Source organism: Ruditapes philippinarum, unplaced genomic scaffold (assembly GCF_026571515.1).
Source record: "Ruditapes philippinarum isolate M1 unplaced genomic scaffold, ASM2657151v2 ctg4129_1_1_1_1, whole genome shotgun sequence".
Taxonomy (NCBI): Eukaryota; Metazoa; Mollusca; class Bivalvia; order Venerida; family Veneridae; genus Ruditapes; species Ruditapes philippinarum.
In genome coordinates this window covers 59,282-84,437 of record NW_026865766.1, presented here as the reverse complement: position 1 = coordinate 84,437, position 25,156 = coordinate 59,282, and the positions used below count along the sequence as shown (strand labels likewise).

The 25,156-nt window shown below is 33.8% G+C and overlaps 2 protein-coding genes across 2 annotated transcripts in view; one reads left to right on the top strand and one right to left on the bottom strand.

Annotated features, from left to right (window-relative positions):
- The window catches only part of LOC132730228 (probable RNA-binding protein 19), a gene marked incomplete at its 5' end in the record, with an annotated part of 28,486 nt that extends 15,354 nt beyond the window's left edge, over window positions 1-13,132 (top strand). Inside the window, 7 exon segments of the mRNA XM_060716104.1 lie at window positions 605-739; window positions 2,062-2,184; window positions 5,227-5,432; window positions 7,752-7,871; window positions 9,326-9,431; window positions 10,927-11,059; window positions 12,042-13,132. Coding sequence (XP_060572087.1) covers window positions 605-739; window positions 2,062-2,184; window positions 5,227-5,432; window positions 7,752-7,871; window positions 9,326-9,431; window positions 10,927-11,059; window positions 12,042-12,109 — 891 coding nt within the window.
- Window positions 13,133-14,731: 1,599 nt separating this feature from the next.
- LOC132730232 (E3 ubiquitin-protein ligase TRIM71-like) lies at window positions 14,732-24,299 on the bottom strand. Its single transcript, XM_060716109.1, has 2 exons — window positions 24,156-24,299; window positions 14,732-17,570 (listed from the first exon to the last, which is right to left on the bottom strand). The coding sequence occupies exon 2, from the start codon at window positions 17,558-17,560 to the stop codon at window positions 15,824-15,826; it is 1,737 nt and encodes a 578-aa protein (XP_060572092.1). The 5' UTR covers window positions 17,561-17,570; window positions 24,156-24,299; the 3' UTR covers window positions 14,732-15,823.
- Window positions 24,300-25,156: the final 857 nt, after the last annotated feature.

Genomic DNA, 25,156 nt, shown 5'->3' with positions numbered 1-25,156 from the left:
GTCTACAAAGTTTGTTCAAATAAAAGCCCTGGGGTCAAAACTGGCCCTGCCCCAGGGGTGTCATTGTTTTTAACTATATGTGTATAGTAAAAACTTAAAAAAATCTTCTTTTAAAAAGCCCAATGAGCTAGAGCTTAGATGTTTAGCATGAAACATCTTCTTATGGGTGGGGGGGGGGGGCTATATACAGGTGAGCGACCTCAGGGCCATCATGGCCCTCTTGTTTATTTAAATGCTTGGGATCATAATGACCTGGCTGCACCTTATCTGTGAATTTCAACAAGGTTCTTCATTCTGTCAGCTGTTTAATTTAATCATTTTGATATCAAAACCCCCATTATCAAACATAGAGAGATATAATCTCAAAGCAGGACTAGTCTCTTATAAAACATTATCATTGTAATGTTATACTCTAATCAATATTGTGTAGCAATGTTGTTTGTTGTCTTTTTAGAAGTAGGGACGTGACAAGCAATATTATTTTTAGGCCCTGAGTACATGAATAACATTATTTTCAGACTCCTAAATTAGGATCATTTATTTGTATTTGAGTAATGAACCATCTGTTTAAACCAGGTACATGTATATAAATATTTTTTTTCAGTTTCATCATGTACCATTATTCTTGGAATGGGCTCCAATGGAAGTGTTCTCCACACCACCACCTGACAGATCTAAAGAAACAACTCAAGTAAAGGATGGGGGTGACCAGGAGATGGGAAAGAATACAGAAATAAAGGTGTGACATCTAAATCTGAATAAAATATCTTTTAAATCTTATTGAAATGGTTAAATATATGTATCACTTCATCAACTAATAGTTGCTTTGAAATTTGTAACACCTGAGGTTAGCCAAAATCATCTTTTCTGTTTCAGCACCATGTGACCTATAATGTGTTGGTGTGCCTTAAAACCAAACCAAACAAAAACTTTAGAGCCCTTGACCTCTCACATCCTAAGCAAGCATTTTATTCTAAATTTAGTATTGAAAAATGAACACTGAAGAGTCGTAAAGAATTGAAATACATGTTGCTTGCTTAAAATTAACCTTTTGGCTTTTAAATATGTGTTGTAAATAAAGTAACTAATTAAAGTGATATACATTGTATGCAACTATTCCAAGGGAAGAAGGTAACATGTGGAAAATAGCATGTATTAATATGAGGTTTATGTTGTCTGAGAAAAGTAAAGAAAAACTTAAACTGTTGAAAGTAGATTTAGTTGTAGGTTTTGGTTTAGACAAAAAGTCGTTTTGTGACATTATACTTTCAACCTTTTAAACATTAATTATAGAAAACTGTAATTTGAGAAGATTTTGTAAGATTGTGTGTAGTTAGAATTAATTACCATGGGAACAAAACTGTTTTAAATATATAAAATTTGACATCTCAGCTCCATAAATACATTTATTAGTGTTGAGCCGAGTGAAATCTTTTAATGAATATTTATTTTCAGATTGGTTGAAAGCTGGAAGCAATATGTGTATAATTTTCTAATTCTTCATTATTTATTTTATGCTTTCCGGTGTTTTATTGTAATATATCAGATGATTATATTCTGATAAACCACTAGTGAAATTTATAAAATATAATTTTCACTGTAGCCGGAATATATCTGAATGCCGATGAAAAGAAAATCATAACTAAATGTAATGATAGGCAGAAATAAAAGCCGTCGTACGTAAATTTTGCTTCTTTAGGAAAAGAAAGTCGATGTCATCATACATCATGTTAAAAATGTAACAGAATTAGAAAAATTTAACAGAACTATATTTCAAAATTGATGATGTGACGTCGTGATGTGATGACGTCACAAAGGAGACTGCGTGACGTTACGCGGCAAAATCAGTAGAAAAATAATTAAAATCACTTGAAAGCATGAAATAAGAAGAAAATTTATTTGTTTTACATATAAGATTGAAATATATTTCATTCGTGAACACCAGCTATTCTATTTTCACTCGTGGCTACGCCATCGTGAAAATATTGCATCTGGTGTTCACTCAGTGAAATTATATTTCAATCTTACATGCAAAACAAATAAATATCCTCTATATTATAGGAAGAAAGTAAAAGTAGCAAGAAAGACAGTGATGATAGTGACGACGATGAAGAAGATGAAGTCAGGAGTGTTTTATTTGTGAAAAATCTTCACTTCGACACAACAGATGAAAATTTAAAACAAGTAAGTTTGGTGTTTGATTTATTTGAGGTAAAATAATGGTTGTTTGGCATTGTCTCTTGGTTACATTATCTTATCACATAAACAGCGGCGAAGGAGTTTAATAAAGCCATTTAATAAAAATGATTTTACACTAGTGTAATATCACTTTGACGTGAGGTCATTTGGGCTGTATAGAAACATAGCGTTAAAGCATGCTTATGTTAGCGTTACACAATAGGCGCGTCATTGAAAAATTACTCATTTTAACAGTTTACTGTTCTTATTTTATATATGTGATAAATAGAGTATTATATTCGTGTAGATTCAATACTAAATTTATTGAACTCGTTGAATTAAACAATATCATGCTCGCCAGAGGCACGCATATGATTTTATTCAACTTGTTCAATAAGTTTAGTATTAAACTATACTCATCCAATATCCTCTATATATTGCAAGCTGCTGCCATTTTATCGCATATTTTTTGTTGTTGAATTTTTATACCCCCGCACAACAAAGTTGTAAGGGGGGTATACTGGAATCAGCTTGTCCGTCCGTCTGGCTGTCAGTCTGAGCAAACATTTGATATTAATGAGCTTCATTCCGTAGTTAAATAAAGAACAAAAGCTCATAAAATTCAAATTAAGAGCTATTTTTTTGATTTTATGAGCTGATTTTGCTTATGGACTTTGGTCCAGGTGTAGTTTATGAGCTGACTTACCTCTTAAATATCAAAAGTTGGTACGTCCGTCCGGCAGTCCGTCGGTTTTTTCTTGTCCGCCCAATAACTTATGATTCCTTTGACCCTTAGTCTTCATATTTGGCATGGAGGTTAGTCATGATTAGTAGATGACCCCTAATGATTTTGAGGTCACTAGGTCAAAGGTCAAGGTCACAGGGGCCTTGACTTCAAAAAGCTTGTCCGCCCAATAACTTAAGATTCCTTTGACCCACAGTCTTCATATTTGGCATGGAGGTAAGTCGTGATTAGAAGATGACCCCTATTGATTTTTGAGGTCACCAGGTCAAAGGTCAAGGTCACAGGGGCCTTGACTTCAAAAAGCTTGTCCGCCCAATAACTTAAGATTCCTTTGACCCATAGTCTTCATATTTGGCATTGAGGTTAGTCATGATTAGTAGATGACCCCTATTGATTTTAAGGTCACCAGGTCAAAGGTCAAGGTCACAGGGGCCTTGACTTCAAAAAGCTTGTCCGCCAAATAACTTAAGATTCCTTTGACCCATAGTCTTCATATTTGGCATTGAGGTTAGTCATGATTAGTAGATGACCCCTATTGACTTTGAGGTCAAAGGTTAAGGTCACAGGGGCCTTGACTTCAAAAAGCTTGTCCGACCAACAACTTAAGATTCCTTTGACCCACAGTCTTCATATTTGGCATGGTGGTTAGTCATGATTAGTAGATGACCCCTATTGATTTTGAGGTCACTAGGTCAAAGGTCAAGGTCACAGGGGCCTTGACTTCAAAAAGCTTGTCCGCCCAATAACTTAGATTCCTTTGACCTACAGTCGTCATATTTGGCATGGAGGTTAGTCATGATTAGTAGATGACCCCTATTGATTTTGAGGTTACCAGGTCAAAGGTCAAGGTCACAGGGGCCTTAACTTCAAAAAGCTTGTCCGCCCAATAACTTAAGATTCCTTTGACCCTTAGTCTTCATATTTGGCATGGAGGTAAGACGTGATTAGTAGATGACCCCTATTGATTTTGAGGTCACCAGGTCAAAGGTCAAGGTCACAGGGGCCTTGACTTCAAAAAGCTTGTCCGCCCAATAACTTAAGATTCTTTTGACCCACAGTCTTCATATTTGGCATGGAGCTTAGTCATGATTAGTAGATGACCCCTATTGACTTTGAGGTCACCAGGTCAAAGGTCAAGGTCACAGGGGCCTTGATTTCAAAAAGCTTGTCCGCCCTATAACTTAAGATTCCTTTGACCCACAGTCTTCATATTTGGCATGGAGGTTAGCGATGATTAGTAGATGACCCCTATTGATTTTGAGGTCACCAGGTCAAAGGTCAAGGTCACAGGGGCCTTGACTTCAAAAAGCTTGTCCGCCCAATAACTTAAGATCTAGGTCATAGGGACTTTGACTTCAAAAAGTTTGTCCACCCATTAACTTAAGATTCCTTTGACCCACAGTCTTCATATTTGGCATGGATGTTGATCATGACTATAAGGTGACCCCTATTGATTTTGAGGTCACTGTGTCAAAGGTCAAGGTCACAGGGACCTTGACAAAAAAAAAGCTTCTCTTCTCAATTGCTAAAGAATGTCCTGTCCGCAATGTATTGATTTTGACATTTTCACATTTGAAGCATGTAGAATACATAACTTAGCAATGCACTGGCTTAGTAACCTCAGATTTGGCAGGGAGGTTGTCCTTGAGCTCTAAATGGCCACTGTTGATTCTGACAAAGTGGTATGCGGGGGTATTCATGCCATGATAGTGGCAGTTCTAGTTATTTCAGCATGAGCTCTTGGCCATTTATCATGTACCATTATGTTCTTGGTCTCCTTTTTTGGGGGTGTAGGGGGGGGGGGCTATCGACATTTGCTTATGAACATTTTGACCATGTGTTAAACAAGATTGTTGCACTTTACTTATGACCATTGCCACGAAATCTCTTGTAAGGTTGTAACTTCATCCTCTTATAGAAGAGGAATATGAACTATTTGTTATAGGATATTATATTTTGTTCCTCATGGAATTCAAATATCTACTTCTTTTTTCTTTTTTTTTGCTAACTTAAGCACAAAGTGCTCAGAGGTGTTAAAGTTAAAAACTTAATGAACAGATTGAAGTTTTCTTGTGTGAAGAACTTAAATATTTGGCCCTTAGCATTTCCATGTGGATGTCTGCAAATAGTTATTGAATAATGCATTTGGAGTCAAAAATGATACACCCATTGAGACCTGATTACTGTATAGAAGAATTTTAGCCGTTTCTAGCAGTGTATTTCAGGTGAGCTATCCAGGATTATCCTAGTCCTCTTGCATTATAACATTATTATAACGCTATGTATAACATTTATGTTTGCAGCATTTTAGTGAGTGCAAGGGTTTTAAAACTGCCAATGTGGCAAAAAAGAAAGACATGAAAAGACCAGGACAGACATTGTCAATGGGTTATGGTTTTGTGGAGTTTATAACAGACAATGGGGCACAAGAGACTATCAAAAATATGCAGCATACCAGCCTTGATGGTCACTCACTGGAACTGAAGGTCTCAAATCGTACCACTGCAAGGTATGTTATGCCTTAGAGTTGACTTTTAAGTTTTTTTGAGACGGTCCATTTTGAATTTGAGGCCCTCATTTTGGTTTTATCACATACAATAAAGAGTGTTTTCTACGCTTTTTAGGTGGCCGAAAATGCCTTTGAGACAGACTCCAGCTGCCCCTTTATGACAACCCTGGGCTATATTCATAATGATGTGACAAATTATTTTGTATCATGGTTTTGCTTCATGAATAATTGGTTATATTAGAGTTGTTTATTTCTAATATCTTTGAATTCATAACTGTGATAAATAAATTTATGGAATAAAGTAGCCTGAAATGGTGTTATGTCTAGCATAAAGTATACTACCTTGAACTCTGATGTATCTAAAATGTAGAGATATATACATGTATATCTGGAATACAGTACTGGCATGCGAGCAGTTCCCGTACAAAAATCGTAGTAACTTAAACATTATTTTTTATTACGCTCACTCACCAAAATTTGAATGTTACACATCAATATTTGGCTCGTCACACAAATCATGGAAATTCCATCATGTTCTAAACATAGAATAACCCTTAGTTATGAGGCCTCATATGGGGTACCGAAATTATCCATTATTTTGTATGAAGAGAAGTAGTTCCCGTACATAAAATTTAACCCATTATAATTATACAATTTTATTATATCGGACCTATTTTTCATTTATAATTGTTGAACAGACCATTTTCTAAGAGATAAATAGATGTAATTCAGGAAATAGAAAGTAGACTAAACGCGTGTATCTATTACCCGGTACCGTTACCCCCAACGCATTCACATGCGATGGCATGCTTGTATACACGATATTTTACGCATCAAAGCCGTAAAATTATTTTATATAGTAATATTGGTCAAAATTCTGATAATTAAACAAGTTTTCATCACATTGCCTTCTTATCTGTAAACATGTGGTATTAGTGGAAAACCCTTTAACATGCCTCATGTGTAAGTATGTTTGCGCATGCGCGCAAGGACGGAATCCCCCAGATATAACAAGGTCACGTTTTGACAACGCATAGGTGAAAGTGATTTAAAATGAGACTTTTTATACGTACTGCCAAACTGACACTTAGATTTTGTCTCGTTTATGTATCTGTTTGATTTGAAATGAATTTTTGAAGAATGCATGTAAAAATCAAGCGTTTAAATGAAAAATACGGGTACTGCTTCTGTACGAGAACTGCTCGCATGCCAGTACATGTACCCAATTTAATTTAAGCACAGTGATATACATGTATATCATCGCTTTTTTCCTCCTATAGCAGGGGCTGTTAAAAGGGTTGCTTCCCAGTAAAAAATTCTTTAAATCATGCAGATTTTCCCTAAATAAGTATGTTTTTTCTACCCCTGTAGCAAAAAATGCTGTGTCATTTTTTTCTCCAATTTAAGAGAACAGCTCTTTCCTCTACTTGTGAAAATAGAGTAGAGCTTATTAGCCTGAACATATATAGATTTTAATAAAGCAGTATCTCTCAGACTGTGTCATTGGTTTTTCTCACTTCATTGAGGAGAGGCCAAAGTCGCTTGATTTTGGGAAAAAATATTGCTAAATTTAGGAAGTAAAAAAGCTTGTGTAAGTTAAGATTTTCTGAGAAAACTGCATGATTTTAAAGAAAAATTCAATTGGGAAGAGGCCTCTTTTTAGGCTTCTGTTATGTAAAGTGAAATTCCTATGTTTTGTAAGGTGAAAAGTTATTGAGTGTGCAGGGTATGTACTTTCATTAAAAGAACTCCACTGAGGTCCAATAGTTTAAAATATAAAATTTGTCATTTTTTCACAGATTAACTGGAGCACTTATAATGAAATAATATGGAGAAGATATTAATAAAATATAATGCTTACTCATAATTAAGTTGAAAAACATATTTTTGTGCAGTTCTTAGTGGAAGTTGAGTTAAAAGTTTTCATAGATCAATTTGTTGCCTTAGTGCAACAACGGAATAAGTCTTCCTAAATCTAAAAGCAGTTAATCAGTTATTGCACTAAAGTAACGATTAAACTCCAGATTAAATTTAAAATCTATTTTTGTATGTTTTCTTAGCTTAGTTTGAGTAAAAATCATTTAAACGTTTGTCATTTTGCTCAATGCAAATTGTTATTTGTATACTGGAAAAATAGTGTTGGAGAATCATCAGATATTTTTCACACAAGTTATTTATCTAGACCTATTTAACCAAATAGTAAACAAATCTAGAAATGTTATAATTTCCAGTCCCAACATATCTAAAGAAAAACTTTGTTGAGTCCTTTTAATTAGCTTCAAAGTATAGATTACCAGTACTAAATCATATGTTTTACAGTACTACAAATGATAAAAATACAACAAAGAAACAGAAAGAAAAGAAACAGAGAAGTACAAAAATTTTAGTGAGGAATATACCTTTTGAGGCAAAACAGCATGAAGTTGTTGAGTTGTTCAAGTAAGTATCTGTTTGACTTGAAGTCACTTTGCATTGTTCATATTTTATACTTCTGTGTGATGAATGATTCTCAGTTGAATAATGTTAATTGAATATTTGATTAATTTGGATGATGAATCATTTTCTAAACTACATATTATTTCTACAGTGTCAACCATGCATTCTGATATAACCATTAGCTGTTTGTCCAGCCATGCATCTTCAAAATAAGTTTAGAATAAGTTTGTGAAATGGTAAAAGAGGGGCTTCTGTGGCAAAGTGGTTACGGTCACCAACTTCTGTTCACTTGCCCCACACCGCTATAAGTTTGGATCAGTAATAGATTCTATTAGTTTATATGCAGTTGTTATACATCTTATAGACAGAGACATTAATTAATTGCACCCTTAGATTATTATACCCCCACAAACGAAGTTTAGGGGGTGTATATAGGAGTCAGCTTGTCGGTCGGTCGGTCCGTCCGTCGGTCCACATCATGGTTTCCGGACGATAACTAGAGTTTGGAATGAGGTATTGTAATCAAACTTGGTATATAGCAACCTTATGTGGAAACTCCGGTTGGTATTGCATTTGGGGTCAAGGTCAAGGTCACCGTTACTAAAAATAGAAAAATGGTTTCCGGACAATAACTAGAGTTAGGATTGAGATATTGTTATCAAACTTGGCCTATAGCAAGCTTATATAAAGACCTGGGTTGGTATTGCATTTGGGCCACCTGGGGTCAAGGTCACCGTTACTAAAAATAGAAAAATGGTTTCCGGACAATAACTTGACTTAGGAATGAGATACTGTTATCAAACTTGGTGTATAGTAAGCTTATATGAAGACCTGGGTGGGTATTGATTTTGGGCCCCCTGGGGTCAAGTTCAAGGTCACCATTGCTAAAAATAGAAAAATGGTTTCCGGACAATAATTTGACTTAGGAATGAGATATTGTTATCAAACTTGGCGTTTGCAAGCTTTTATGAAGACCTGGGTTGGTATTGCATTTGGGCCCTTGGTATTGCATTTGGGCCCCCTGGGGTCAAGGTCACCGTAAGGAAAAATAGAAAAATGGTTTTCTGACTATAACTAGAGTTAGGATTGAGATATTGTAATCTAATTTGGTGTAAAGGAAGCTTATATGAAGACCTGGGTTGGTATTGCATTTGGACCCCTAGGGTCAAGGTCACCGTTAAAGTGTTACTAAAAATTGAAAAATTGTTTCTGGACAATAACTAGAGTAAGGAATGAGATATTGTAATCTTGGTGTATAGCAAGCTTATTTCGAGACCCCAGTTGTGATTACCATTAATTGAAATATTTCTTTGTACACAGTTGATAGTTTGTGTTCAAATTTTTCTTCAGACTACTTTTTTTTCAAAAAGTCAAAGTTGCTGGTGAGGGTATTAATCACCTTCAGTGATAGGTCTAGTTTGAAATACTTACAATTGAATTTGTTTTGATGTGTACAGGGTATTTGGAGAGTTGAAGAGTGTAAGGCTGCCGAAGAAGATGGGAGGTACAGGGTCACATAGAGGCTTCGGTTTTGTTGACTTTCTTACAAGGCCTGATGCTAAGGTTTGTACTTAAACCTTTAACAGTAAATATAGAGGATATTGAATGAGTGTAGGTTCAAAAACAAGTAGAATAAAATGATATTATAATGCCAGCCTCTGGCAAAACTATATGCATGGCTATGCAATCCCATTTTTATGCAGTCGCAAAATCGACAATGGCTTGTGATAAAAATGATAAGATTAACAATATAGGGTCTGTCCTGTTGGCACAGTAATCTTGTTTGACATGACCTTACTGTTAGCTGTTTCATTTCAATGTTTTGATATTGATATCCTGTTATTTCTTCTGTCTATAACTTCTCATAGACAGTTTAAAATTAAAGCAAGGTAACCATGTAGCATTCATTTTTAACTTCATCAAGCAGTTTTTTCTCTTATTTAAAGGGACACCACTGAGGTTTTTGTGTCATCTTAAAAAGCGACTTATAGGGGTTACTTTTGTCTGCTGCATCGGCGTCGCAGCGTCCCCAAAGGCTTGTCCGGAGCATAACTCAGTCACTATAATTCGGATTGACTCTAAACTTAGTATGCATGCTTCTTTCAATAACCCAAAGGGCAGTCCACAGGAATTGTTACTCTGCACTTCTTAATTTTTGAGTAATTGCCCTTTGTTAAATTTCAATACTTGAATTTTGTCCGTGCCATTTCTCCTTAACTATAAAAGCTATGGACTTGAAACTTCATAGGATGATAGATCTCATTAAGGAAAAGTGCAGTGCACAAGAACCGGTACTCTGCACTTTTTTTTTTTGAGTTATTGCACTTTGTTAATTTTCATACCTTAATTTTTGTCCACGCCATTTCTCCTTAACTATAAAAGCTATGGACTTGAAACCTCATAGGATGACAGATCTCATTAAGATAAAGTGCAATGTTCAAAAACCGGTACTCTGCACATTTTTTTAATTGCCTTTTGTTAATTTTCTTACTTTATTTTTGTCTGGGCCATTTCTCATAAACTATAAAAGCTATGGCCTTGAAACTTCATAGGATGATAGATCTTACTGTAAATAAGTACAGTGCACAAAAAAACTGATACTCTGCACTTCTTATTTTTTGAATTATTGACTATGTTAATTTTCATACTTTATTTTTGTCCGGGCCATTTCTGCTAAACTATAAAAGCTTTGGACATGAAAACTTCATAGGATGATAGATCTCTTTGAAATGAAGTGCAGTGCACAAAAACCTGTACTCAATGATTTTTGAGTTATTGCCCTTTGATAATAAATTGATTATCTTTTACTTTATTTTTATTCCGGCCATTTCACCTAAACCATAAAAGCTATGGACTTGAATCTTCATAGGATGATAGATTATCAGTTCAAATGCCACTAAAATTCAAGGTGCATGTACATTGTAAGGACGGTGTTTATAAATTACATATATTTAAGGTACTCCTTTGGATGTTTATCATAATTTGTGTTCTATATAAGAAAATTTAATTGCTTTGTTTGAAATGATAAAGAAATAAATTCTAATAAATTTAATTACAGAGGGCATTTGAGTCACTTTGTCACAGCACTCATTTGTATGGAAGAAGGCTGGTTCTAGAATGGGCAGATAGTGCTGAAGATATTGATGATATTAGAAAACGGACTGCTGAACATTTCCATCCTGATGCTGAATGTAAGTACTTGTGTACTTTAATTAAAATCAGCACTTTATCCCATATAAACACATTGAATTAAACTTGTTTTTATATGAAGGGCAAACATGAATTTGTTAATGTTATGTTTAAATAATGATTTTGCTTGTTACCTTTAGCAAGAAATTATAATTGTAAAATAATGTGCCATAAAAGTAGCAAAATATAAACAAAATAGCATTTTGACTTCATACAAGACAGTTGTTTGTTTGAAGAAAAAATATCACTTATGTTCTCATCCAAACTAAACCTATAGTGTAATATAGTTGAATATTGAAATATAGGTTCATCTGTAATGTTTTTTAAATAAGAAAATAACAAAGATCTATTTCTAAATCTGTAGAACTTAACATCTTCTAATCTAGTTATTGTTTCCCACACATACTTATTTCCGTTATATGAACAGTGATTTAAATAAGATGTATGATTCTTCACAGTTTATCTATACAAAAATGGGGTGATGTTTCAAAGAACGCGCTGATATTCATAGTTTTTACAGGGAATATTTTAATAATTGTGAGACAATATAATGGAACAAGAAATTTACTACTAGAAAAGCAGTCTGATGATGATGGTGTCAAATTGACAGCGGATCATTCGATAACCGTAGAATTAAAATCGTATATTAATGCTGATGTCATGAAAAATACATTGCTAAAATTTTTGTAAAATCATGTAAAAACCATTTGGATACTAAAAGGACTGTTACAACCTTTCACTAGATGGCATATACTTCTCTAATTTACATTATTCACTATGGATAAACCCTAACGATCAATTAGACAAAATGGTGACATGTGTGCCAGGTTGGATGATAAGATAACCATGACGCTAATCACCGGTTGCTTTTTCCCTTATAGTTGTCCCAGGTGACGTAAACAGTTACTATATTGATTATACTTTAATCTAAATCATCAAGCTAAAGCAGTTTTAATTGAGCCTATATATTTCTTTGTTTTACAGATGGTGGAAAAAAGAAATTCACAAAAGCTGGTTTGAAAGAAAGCTTGGATATGGGCATGGATGAATGAATAAAAGGAGAATCTGGACTTGCATCAAGAAATGAAGACTGTTTAAATTTGTTAAATTATTTGTTGTCAAATAGTTACTCTGTTATTCTTGTTATTTGGATTTTATTGTTATGGACTTTAACATCATGTTAATCATGCCACTGGGATCATTTGATTTAGAGAGACTTAAGTAGGAACAACATTTTTATGTCTTCTTTTGTTAAATTGCAATACACAGAGCTTTAACTGATATTTGGCATGTAGCATTGCCTTGTGAACTTCTACAAAAGTTGAATAAAGCCAAAAGTGGATCGCCATGGGGGTTCACTTGATTTATACTGTATATACATGTAAAATAGAGATGTATTAAAAAACTTTTATTGCGAAAAGCTTTGATGTTTGGCATGTACTCTTCAAAAGTTATTAAAATCATGCCCAAGAGGTTAAAATTGATTTCACACAAGAAGATTTATATAGGCTTATAGGAAAATAACCTTTTACGGTAGTTGTTTCTGGGACAGAATATTCTGTCCCAAGTTATTTCTTTTTTACAAAACTCGATGCCCAGAAATAATATTTTGGGCATGTAGCATTGCTTTGTGGTCTGTTATAAAAGTAACATAAACCATGTCCTTGAAGACAACAAAGGTCTAGCCTTGGGGTCACTTAGTTTGAATAGACTTGCATAGTAAAATCCTTTAAGTCTTCTTGTATGATATTACCATGCCCAGAGTTATGATATTTAGCACATTATATTTTCCAGGGGACATTTGCAAATGTTTAAAAAAAATCTACAGCTGGGGTCAGAAACGATAACCAATGTGACTTTATTACTGACTTGCATGAAAAAATAATGGCTATTTCTAGTAACGTTTCTCCAGTGAGGTATCCAGGGCCATCACGACCCTCTTATTTGTTTGTTAACTTGTCGAGACAAGCTTTTTAGGATCTGTTCACTATAAAGCAATTATAATGTTCGAGCGTGCTTCGGACAGCTCTTATGTTTGAATGTATTATTCTAAATATAAATAAAATTAATAGGGATATAGGCTTGTTTTTGTATTATCCTTAACAATTGACAATTTAGTTACCTACAAGTGTTTACGTCTAAGGTAAGAACAGGTTGGCTGTATGTGTCAAGGGTTTGCCTAAAATACGAAAGTGAGATTTTTGACGAAAGTGAGCGAAAGTGACTTTTAAAATATTAATTGTAACGTTTTAATAGACTTTTACAATAAAATTGCAGTTTGTAGACGTATATTATTAGAAATTACTTATATTTATTATGAAAAATAATCATAATGATTTATTCGGTTTTTATTTGCATAATTTATATACACAAATTCTTATATCTTCCTTTCGCTTACATTGAAAAATACGAAAGTGATATATTTGATATTCTGTAAGTCACTTTCGTCAGACTCACAGTAAGCGAAAGGAAGATCAATGTCTGAGCTTGTGTATAAATATTATGCTAATAAATGAAGATCATATTGATTAAAGATACTAGTTTTGATAATATACGTCTACAAACTGCATTATTAATATTAAGTGCAATTAAAACGCTATATTTGATATTTTTAAAATCACTTTCGCTTAACATTGAAAATACGAAAGTGAGCGAAAACAAGATCTCTGAAATTGCTATATAGAAATAATGAAAATGCATGAATATTAAAACCTCATAATGATTTTTAAGTATTTTTTATTCATTTTTGAAACTATGTGTCTACAAACTGTTGTATTAATATAAATTCAAAATAAATGGTATAGTGAATGTTTTATAAGTCACTTTCGTATTTTTCAATGTGAGCGAAAGAAAGATCTAGATGTAGTTGTGTATAGAAATTATGCAAATAAATAGCGATTAAATCATCATATATATAATAATTATTTTTGAAAATGAATATTATCAATTTCTGATAGTATACGTCTACTTAGAGAAATTTTAGTAAAAAATCAACTTAACCAGTATATTTAATATTTCATATGTCACTTTAGTATTTTTCAATGTGAGCGAAAGGAAGATTTCTGAACTAGTGTATAGAAATTATGCAAATAAATGGCGATTAAATCATCATAATGATAATTTTTAAAAATAGATATTATCGATCAAATTCCAAAACTATACGTCTTCAATCTTTTATAATTATATAGATTCAAATTAATCGCTATATTTGATATTTTGAAGTCACTTTCGTATTTTTTCAATCTGAGCGAAGGAAGATATCTGAACTTGTGTCTAAAAATAATGCAAATAAATAGCGATTAAATCATCATAATGATTATTTTAAAAATAGGTATCATCAAGTTCTGATAATATACATCTACAAATTGTAATTTTAGTAAAAATTTCAATTAAAACAGAATATTTAATATTTTATAAGTCACTTTCGTATTTTTCAATGTGAGCGAAAGGAAAATATAAGAACTTGTGTATAGAAATTATGCAAATTAGTAGCGATTAAATCATCATTATGATTATTTCTGTTAATAAATATAATTATTTTCTAATAATATACGTCTACAAACTGCAAGTTGGTTTTAAAAGTCTATTAAAATGTTATAATTACTATTTTAAAAGTCACTTTCGCTCACTTTCGTCAAAAATCTCACTTTCGTATTTTAGGCATACCGATGTGTCAACACAAGTTGCATTAGGAGCCATCTTGCAGAAGCAGTAATTTGAATAACATTAGTGGCCAAAATTAGGACTGAAATAATAAACGTGTATTTTGCTGTAAAGTGGTTTACATGACTTGTTAAGCAAATATGTATACCATATAAATAACCATAGTGAGAGTTTATATGTTTTAATGACACACCCATAAATTGTACTAAAATAGTTACCTAATAGGAAAAGAAATTAGACGATAGAAGTCACCCCATGACCTTTAATTAATCATTCAAATGGTGACAAGCTTTGTGTTATAGTGGGGGGATTAAGATTGGCCCTCGTCTGTCTGTCCATGCGTTCTTATGTGCCACATGTAGCTCTAAAAGTGCTTGAGCTAGAGTCAACAAAATTTACAGGTGTGTTGATTAGCACCAGAAGTTATGCACCAGGGGTTTTGCTTGTGGTTTAATTTTTTATTTTTGATGTACTATAATATTTGAAAAGTAACTGATTTACCAATTATCAAAACCATTTTTAACGGCTTTTCACATGACTTGTCATTTGTATAAAACAGGTTTCTAATAAATTGGGACAATCAAGCCTCCAAAGTTGTGTCCCCTTTGTCACCAAATGTTTCTGTTATTATTTTCTATGAGTTTCCCTAATTCAATATTTCAACAGAGAAGACAGTCGTATATCCTTCTGCTGAGATGCATATAACTAATTATATAATTATTTACATATGTCTTAAATGTCAGCTTTTTTCTTCGGTTTTATTTACTGCTGATGTGTCCGATATTGCGACGCACCCTGCAGTTTTTTTGTTGTTTCTTTTTGTTATTTTATTATATTTTTTAACCTTAAGAGTAGGGTATAATACAGCAGTTGCCTGTTTTAGAAGTATACAACCCTTCTTCTGAACAGCTCTGTTAATTAAGGTCTGATATGAAAGGCCATCGGTTTCCTTCCAAACAAATATGCGACCTCTCATTTACTTTTCTGGCGCATTACTATGAACCACGATTCCATTGCAATTGTTAGATATGGTGTATTCAAACCATTTGTAATGTTACACGTCTTGCTATGATTGCATCAATTGCCAAATCTTGTTGTTTTTTTTACATCATTTTATACATTTTGATATCATTGTTCATCTCTACACTGTCATATTTGCATCTACTTACACAAAGTGTACGGGTTTCAGCACACCAACATATAGCAAAAGGTTCATCTACATCCTCAAGAACAGTTTTCATGTATTTACACTCATGGCTTGCTAAGTATATTGTTTTGTTAGAAATGACTAATAAGGATCCATCATTTAACAGTGTAATACCCCTTACGGAACTAATTCCTGCTTTTTCCATCAACTCTCCCTGCCAGTTAAACCTCATAACTGCACCATTGCGATTGTCAGAGACATAGATTGAATCATAGTTTGTAGTGACAAACCTAGCTAACCTGAGAATACTGAAACCACTGAAATCCGTATCAACTGTAATTTCAGTATTATCTTTCAAGTCCATTATTTGGAGTTTAGCAGGTTCTTTAAATGTTACTGCAAGTTTCCCCTGATGATGACTGATACCATAACACCGTCCATCTACCTTCAGTTTGTTTCTTGGTGAAAGTGAGCCCGAGGAGAATGAAACGAACTGTATTGTCTCACTATCCGGTAATGTAACAGCAAGTGAATCACTGGAGACAATGGTGACATCCCAGGGTGCTGAGTCAAGCTGTACTTGTTTGATAGCTCCAGTTCTAGTGTCTATCATTTTAATTGACTTATTAGACTTATCTGCTGCAAATATTTTGTTTGGAGAAGAAACAGTAAAACCAGTAATGTAGCAATTCCTTTTATCTAAGGATGTTTTAGCATTGATATTTCTAGGAGTAGACATTTTCATTGGTTGGGCTGGCTGCTCCAGTTTTTTATTGTTTAATATTCCTAATGATTTCTCGTCTTGGAGGACCTTTTTGATAGCCTGATTTGGTTCAAAGATGTATTTGTCAACTGTTGGTAGTTCTGACGTTCTTTTTTCGCAAGTTTGAATCAGTTGCTGAGCTATCTTAAGTTCAACAAACAGTTGCTCAGTTTTCTTGTGTGAATTGAGATGTTTAAGAGAATCAGCTGATGCTTGGAGTGATTCGTTGATGGCACCACATGTTGTTTCTGTTGTATTCAACTTTTCGTTGTTGTTGTATTTGATTGTTTTTGCAGCATCTAAAACATTCTTTTCTAATTTGCCTAATCTATGGTTACTCTCTTTTCTGAAGTTTTCTATTTCTGCGATAGCATCTTGTACTGAAGTCGTTGATAAAGCAACTCTTTGATGCAGATCGTTAGTTATCAGGCACCATTTGTATGTCAATATGTCAATATCTTTCAGAGTTTCCTTGAACTCGATGCTGTCTATAATCTGCCCTGATATATCAGGTATGTAGTCCACATGACAGGATGTTGGTGTGTGTTCAAGGGTCACACATACACTACATACAAGAGCATTGTGGTCCTGGCAATAAAATTTGATTGCTTCTTTCGTGTGTTTAGTACAAGGCTTTGTTAGATCATCGACTTGTATACTGGGAGCAGACTTCGATGATTTATGGAGGTATTGTTTTTGTGGCATATGATCTTTGTCTAGCAGTTGGTGATGGCGGGATGGTTTGGGTCGCCGATGATTATTAAAGCAGGTATGGCATAAGTGTTCCTCACAATCTACACAGTAACCAAAGGCAGGAAGCCTGATATCATCTCTGTCACATGTTTCACAGAAAATGTCGAAATCTTCAGCACAGCCTTGAGATAGTATGGATGAGGATTTCCGAGATGCCTTTTTACCCGGGACAGCCATATTTAGATATCTAGAATAGACAAACACAAGATAGTTATTAACATCAAACAGTGATTATTTTGTTACTCATCTTCACTTTTTACTGATTTTATTACTATTTGCCTTGAATGCTTCTTCTCTACGGAGCCCCTAAGGTGACATTTTCGACACTTTTATTCCCGGCATTTAATTCGTTTTTACGAAATATCAATTTGTAATTACGAAATATTAATTCGTAATCATGAAATATTAATTCGTTTTAACGAAATTTTATTTAAGGTCATTGTTAGCTCATTGTGAGGTCAAGGTCAATATCACCTTAGAACTGAAAACAGTTTGCGGAGCATAACTAAGTTCCATATGGCCCACAGTGTTCAAACTTCATAGGATGATTGTCCATATCGGGTAGAAGACCCCTATTGATTTTAGGATTACAAGGTCAATGCCATTATTACTTTAAAACTGAAAACAGTTTCCGGAGCATAATTTAAGTTCCATTTGGCCCAAAATATTCAGACTTCATAGGATGATCGTCCATATTGGGTAGAAGACCCCTATTGATTTGGGGGCTACAAGGTCAAAGGTCAAGGTCCCTTTTACCTTAAAACTGTTAACAGTTTCCAGAGCATAACTTAATTTCCATTTGGCCCACAGTGTTCAAACTTCATAGGATGATTGTCCATATTGGTTAGAAGACCCCTATTGATTTTGGGGCCACAAGGTCAAAGGTCAAGGTCAGTATTACGTTAAAACTAAAAACAGTTTCCGGAGCATAATTTAAGTTCCATTTGGCCCACAATATTCAAACTTCATAGGATGATTGTCCATATTGGGTGGAAGACCCCTATTGATATTGGGTCACAAGGTCAAAGGTCAAGGTCACTATTACCTTAAAACTGAAAACAGTTTTCAGAGCATAACTTAAGTTCCATGTGGCCCACAATATTTAAACTTCATAGGATGTTTGTCCATATTGGGTATAAGACCCCTATTGATTTTGGGGTCACAAGGTCAAAGCCACTATTACTTTTAAACTGAAAACAGTTTCCGGGGCATAACTTAAGGTCTGTTCAAACTTCATAGGATGATTGTCCATATTGGGTACAACACCACTATTGATTTTGGGGTCATAATGTCAAGGTCGTTATTACTTTAAAACTGAAAACAGTTTCCAGAACATAACTTAATTTCTATTTGGCCTAAAATATTCAAACTTTATAGGAGGATAGCTATTTGAAGGAGGTAATACTTTATTTAATTTATGTAATGTCTTACAAAAGCTTCATCCTTACTAAAAAAACACTTTCGGGCATATAATGCTCGCCTAGCGGTGCTCTTGTTCCCCATTGTCAAAGACATGTTCCTATCAGCAATGTTTTAATTGTTGAGACAATTAATCTTTTCTGACATGTGTTTTTAAAAAAGGAACATGCTTATATTATTACTTTCTGTGATCATATGCATTAGTAAAACTAAAAAGGGGAGCTCCAGATTTTCACTAGATCTAATCCAATCAATTTAAAAAAAGTATATTCTCTTACAATTTATGTATGAGCACCGTGCGATCATAAAAAGATAGTATTTTATTTCAAAACTCAATAATATCGACAAAACGAACCAGAAAAATGTCCATGTTTGGATTTGAAGCTTTAACAAAATATTCTTAGCGCGTGTACTAACACGGCTGTGGCGGCAGAGCTATTTACAGGCGATTAATTTAATTTATTACATGCTTTTCGGTGGTTTATAGAAATATATCAGTGATATAAAACTGATAATTTCACTATTTTAAACAGTGAAATTATAAATTTGATAATTTCACTGTTTTAAATTTAAACCATTTACGTTGTTTCAGTGAAATACCAACGTGCACAGTACTTGGAACCAACATTATGACGTGACGTCGTAAATGACGTCACGTTGTATTATTATTTGGCGCGCTTTTCATTCAGTATTAGGTTTAATTAATGTCTTTCTGAAACGTTTCTATGCGTATGACAAAAACAATTGTTTAGTTTAGTCTAAGATCAAAATCAATTTCACTTTGTGAACACCAAAAGTTCACATTCCACTCGTGGCTGCGCCACTCATGAAATACATGTATACCTTTTGGTGTTCACTCGATGAAATATATAGAGGATATTAAATGAGTGTAAGTTCAATACTGAATTTATTGCACGAGTTGAATAAAATTATATTATGCGAGCCTCTGGCTCTTATAAAGACTAATAAAATCTAATAAAGACCGTTTAAAGTGAAATAAGAGTCATTTTTCATTGACGCGCGTACAGTATAACGCTTACATTTAGCGCGGCTTTACACTATGTTTGTTTAACGCTAATGACGTCACGTCAAAATATATGCACGGCCGTGCAATACCATATTTATGGAGTCGCAAAATCGGCACGTATGTGTGATAAATTCCGATCTAACACTGAACTAAACAAATGTCCTCTATATATACAGTAGTGTTAAGTTATAAAACTTGGGGAGAAAAAAAACACTATTTATATTGCATTTACATGCCTTATATTTAGTCAGGAACATAGTTTCGAGGACTTCTTTATAAATATTACCAAAACTTTTTGAAACCCTAGAAAAAATTTAATTCGTTTTTACGAAATATTATTTCGTATTTACGAATTATTATTTTGTAATTACGAAATGACATTTCGTAAAAAATGAATTAATATTACGTAATGACGAAATAATAATTCGTTAGTATGAAATATTATTTAATTTTACCCATGAAATATGGTGTTATATCAGACAAATATATTTTATATTTTTTAGAAATAAATATGAAAAATAAATATGAAAGTGGGCGGAGTCAAAACTCATATTTATTTCAAGGGACTTCTTTCGACAATTTGTTTGAAAAATCTGATAAATGCAAAACAACTTTTTGTTGAATTTTGCTTTGAAAACTATCTAGAATGATAGAAAATTGTCTAACTAAGAAAATTAATCCGAACACCAATATCTTTAATTCAGTTATTAACGCTGTACAGACGTTTAAACAGTTGTTTACGTGACGTCACAATGTAGCGCCAAATATCGCGTGCAAAACAAGACGCATTAATATGTTACTGCGCGCTGTACAATTGCAGTTGCGTAGCAAGCAATAGGGTTCGTAACAATTTTTTCTTTGATAATGAAATTAAATAAAAAGGTTATTTTTTCGTTTTTCGTGAAATATGGTATATATTTACACTCAACGTGATAAAATGCCACATATTTTCACTCGCCGTCCCGGCTCGTGAAAATATGTGGCATTTTATCATGTTTCGTGAAAATATATTCCATATTTCACTCAAACGAAAAAATATCCTCTTAATATTTCGTAAATATGAATTATTTTTTCGTTATGACCGAATTGATATTTCGTAAAAACGAATTAATATTTCGTTATTACGAATTAATATTTCGTAAAAACGAATTGATATTTCGTAAAAACGAATTAATATTTCGTAATTACGAATTAATATTTCGTAATTACGAATTAATATTTCGTAATTACGAATTAATATTTCGAAAAAAAAAACGAATTAATATTTCGTATTTACGAATTATTATTTCGTTATTACGAATTATTATTTCGTAAAAACGAATTAAGTTTCGGGTAAAAAGTGTGGAAAATGTCACATTAGGCGCTCCGTACTTCTTTAAATATGATGTTGTATTGCCCTTTTTTATTAAATCCTTATCAGAAGATAGCAAATCCTTACTTTCAAACATGATTTACATTTAAATAATTTTCAGTTTGTTCGGACTGCACCGGGTGAAATTTGATCATTTTAATTTCATTACAAAGTTCTCAAAAAATAGATAAATACAGAATCCCTAAAGAAAGCCCAACACGGCAAAATTGAAAATGTTGCAGGCTCGGTTTGATTGAGCCTGTTCATGGACGGTACTGGAAAGTGCAAGTTACCGTCCACGCCCCCTAGCACCGGCTTAAGCAGAATTCAACATTTAAACATGAAATAGTAAAATTTTGAATTTAGAAACATCCGCAGATGTGTTCATACGGCGGTTATCATGGAACCTTCAATGTGACACAGTAGTGCCATTCCATGAAAAGCGGCGTATGGTCCCCAAGTAATAAAAAGCGTTTGCCCTAAACGAGAAAACAATGAGCGGAACTAAATAAAATGGAATTTTGAAAGGGGATCAGAGGTTATGAAGCCTGCGTATCACAGATAAGACGTCAAAAGACAAATTTAAAAAGCAGGCAACATATCCTAAGGGTGATTCAACATTATTCAAGTAGGAATATTGGAACCACCCAACTAGAAAATGCCGAAAAGTTGAAACTGAAAATACCACAAGCACAACAATACGGGAAATAAGTTTTAACAAGGCAGTCTAATGAACAGCTAAATCCCCATCCCCAGTGAACATGAATGTGTACTTTTTAACTTTAATCAATCATGATCTTGATTTTGTTCCATGCATGTCATAAGCACATGGTCTGACAATGGTGATTATTTGTGCAGTTATTTAAAATCTTCCATAAAGTGAACATATAACATTGACCTTGGGGGAGCAACCTGGATGTTGTGCTCTACAGATTGTGTGATTGTGGGGATCACTTGCGGCAAGTTATTTTAAAACCTTTGAATTGACAAAAAGTTATAGAGCAGATATGAAAAATAGTTTTTACATTGGACTTTTGAGTGTGACCCCGACCTTGAGGGTAGCAATCCAATTATTGCGCTCTGCAGATCGTCTCATAATGGTGATTACTTGTGCCAAGTTATTAAAAAGAATTCAGCTGTTTAGAAGTTATGGAGTGGACACGAAAAGTAGACTTTTTACATTTGACTTTAAGTGTGTCCTTGACCTTTGGGGTAGCAATCCAATTATTGCGCTCTGCACATCATCTCATTATGGTGAACACTTTTGCAAAGTTATTTTAAAAAAACTGTTCAGCGCTTTAAAAGTTATTGAGGGACACGAAATGTAAACTTTTTAACACTTGACTAAGAGGCTAAGTGTAACCTTGACCTTGGGTTAGCAACCCAGTTATTGTACTCTGCACATCGCCCCATAATGGTGATCACTTGTGCAAAGTTATTACAAAAATATTTCAGAGGTTTAAAAATTATGGTGCAGACACGAAATATAGACTTTTTTACATTCGACCTAAAAGTGTGTCCTTGACCTTTGGGGTAGCAACCTAATTATTGCGCTCTGTACATCGTCCCATAATGGTAACCAGGTATGCCAAGTTTTTTTTAAAAAATCAGCAGTTAAAATGTTATGGAGCGAACACTAATGTAGAACATTTGACCTTAAAATGTGACATTGACCTTTGAGGTAGCAACCCAATTATTCCAATCTGCAAATTGCCTCATAATGATGATCACTTGTGTCAAGCTACTTAAAAACTTTTCATGGTTTAAAAGTTATGGAGCGGACACGAAATGTAGACTCTTTACACTTGACCTTTAAGTGTGACCTTGAACTTTGGGGTAGCAACCCAATTTTTGCGCTCTGCACATTGTCGCATAATGGTGATCACTTGTGCCCAGTTACCTAAAATCTTTTCAGCGATTTAAAAGTTATGGAGCGGACACGAAATGTAGACTTTTTATACGTGACCTTTATGTGTGACCTTGACCTTGGGGTAGCAGCCCAAATATTACGATCTGCACATCGTCTCATTATGGTACCAAGTTATTTAAAACAATTTAAGCGCTTTAAAAGTTATTGAGCTGACATGAAATTGTTTCGGACGGACAGACGAACGGACAGACGGAGGCCATTCCTATAATCCCCTCCCCGCTATTTTGAGCTTTTACACCGTGTGAGTATGGTACGCTAATTAGACCGGATAGCTGTGTCGCTTTTGACAGATTTAAGTTCATTAATGCTGACCTATACATAATCATGAAGGGGGCTTCAGAAATAGAAAGATATAAGTCTTTGACTTCAAAGGCCAAACAAACAAAATTGAATCATTGGAACTGATATAGAGATAATAGACGGGTACTGTAAATGATAATCTCAAGGTTAATCGTAGCCTGGGATTTAGGCGTTGATACTTTTTGCTTATTTATAACATACGCGCTATTTCATACTCGATCGTGATAGATAACGTACAACATATCTGGTTTTGATAGTATCATGTCGATTTGGGGTCGATTTGCCGAACAGAAACACATAAAAATCGACAGACTGGAACCCAGGCTAGGTTAATCGGGTTGTAGGTTAAAGTTAGACTTTTCTAACATGAAAAAGAAATTGTCTTGACAAAGCTAACAGAATATTTAAACATAGATATTGAATAAATAGAGGTTATTTAAGTTTTTTCTATAAAAACATGATTTATTTCATTGAGTTTTATGAAAATGAATATATCTTGAGTGACGGTTTGCCATGAGTGAAATATGATAATTTTCACACCACAAGATGAAAAAAAATACTTAAATTTTCTGTTAAGTATAATTATACAGTTTTATTTCTTTACACCAGTAAAAATATGGAAAATATGTTTCACTGCAGTGAAAAATAAATTTTAACAGTGAAAGTACGGGAAATGAGAAAACGCATATCATTTCATTACTATTTCTCAATGTTTCATTTATAAGTATATAATAGAATAACATACCAGTGATTTATCCTGTTCGATTGGATATTGTTAATACACAAAATAATTTAGATTCCTATATACATCTTAATATATCTAATATGTCAAAACATGTCTTAACCACTGGAATGTCTTGTAAAGATAAAATGTAGTTATTGTGTTACCGCTCATTTTGGACTCGACTATTATACTGGCGGAAAGGGCAGAGACTTAAAGGCTTTTATACCTCTTGGTGTTCAAGTTTAATTTTATAATACTGATTCTTAAAATCTTGAATAAAAATTACCTGTTATTTTATTTGTTTCGGTACGTCATACTGCACCGAACACTACAATCATGTACACATGATGATTAAACCTAGCAAACAATTAGTATTAGCTAAAGAAAAACAGTTAGTTAAAGCAGGCAAAACATATACGGACGGAATCAGATCTACGTAACAGAACTAGGTTGATCTGAATTTTAGTCAGTCAGGGTGTTGGCCATATGCCTGTCACTCGGGCGCAACGTGGTACACATACATAGCTTGAAAACAATAATTCAGTGTTTGAAACAGGAGATAGTATGTGACTGGCCGGATAGCTAAGTCAGTAGAACCGCGGTACGATATTCCGAGGGTCTTGGGTTCGGGTCCCGGGCAGGCTACACATTTTCTCACCCTGTGACACTTGAGGTCCAAAAGTAAAACGGCTTGTCTCATTTAAAATCTATGCTATTTAAATAGGTAGTTCAGGCAGTGGATGAAATTGAAAACTGCATTTTCGTTTGCTGTTTAAAGTTTTACATTATTTTGTTATTTTGCAGTATTTTGTTCTTTTGGACAGTTCTTTTTTAAAATCTAAATACTTGCCAAGTACATATTGTTCTAAAGATTTTTTGTTATATGCCTAAAATATAAGGACCACATCTAAAACAGAGGAGGGCTACCAAAAAAGATTGACATTTTTTGAATATACTGATATACTGTGGAAGTTAACTGTACAAAGTCAAATGTTTTGATGTATGGCGCGATAGCTCAGTTG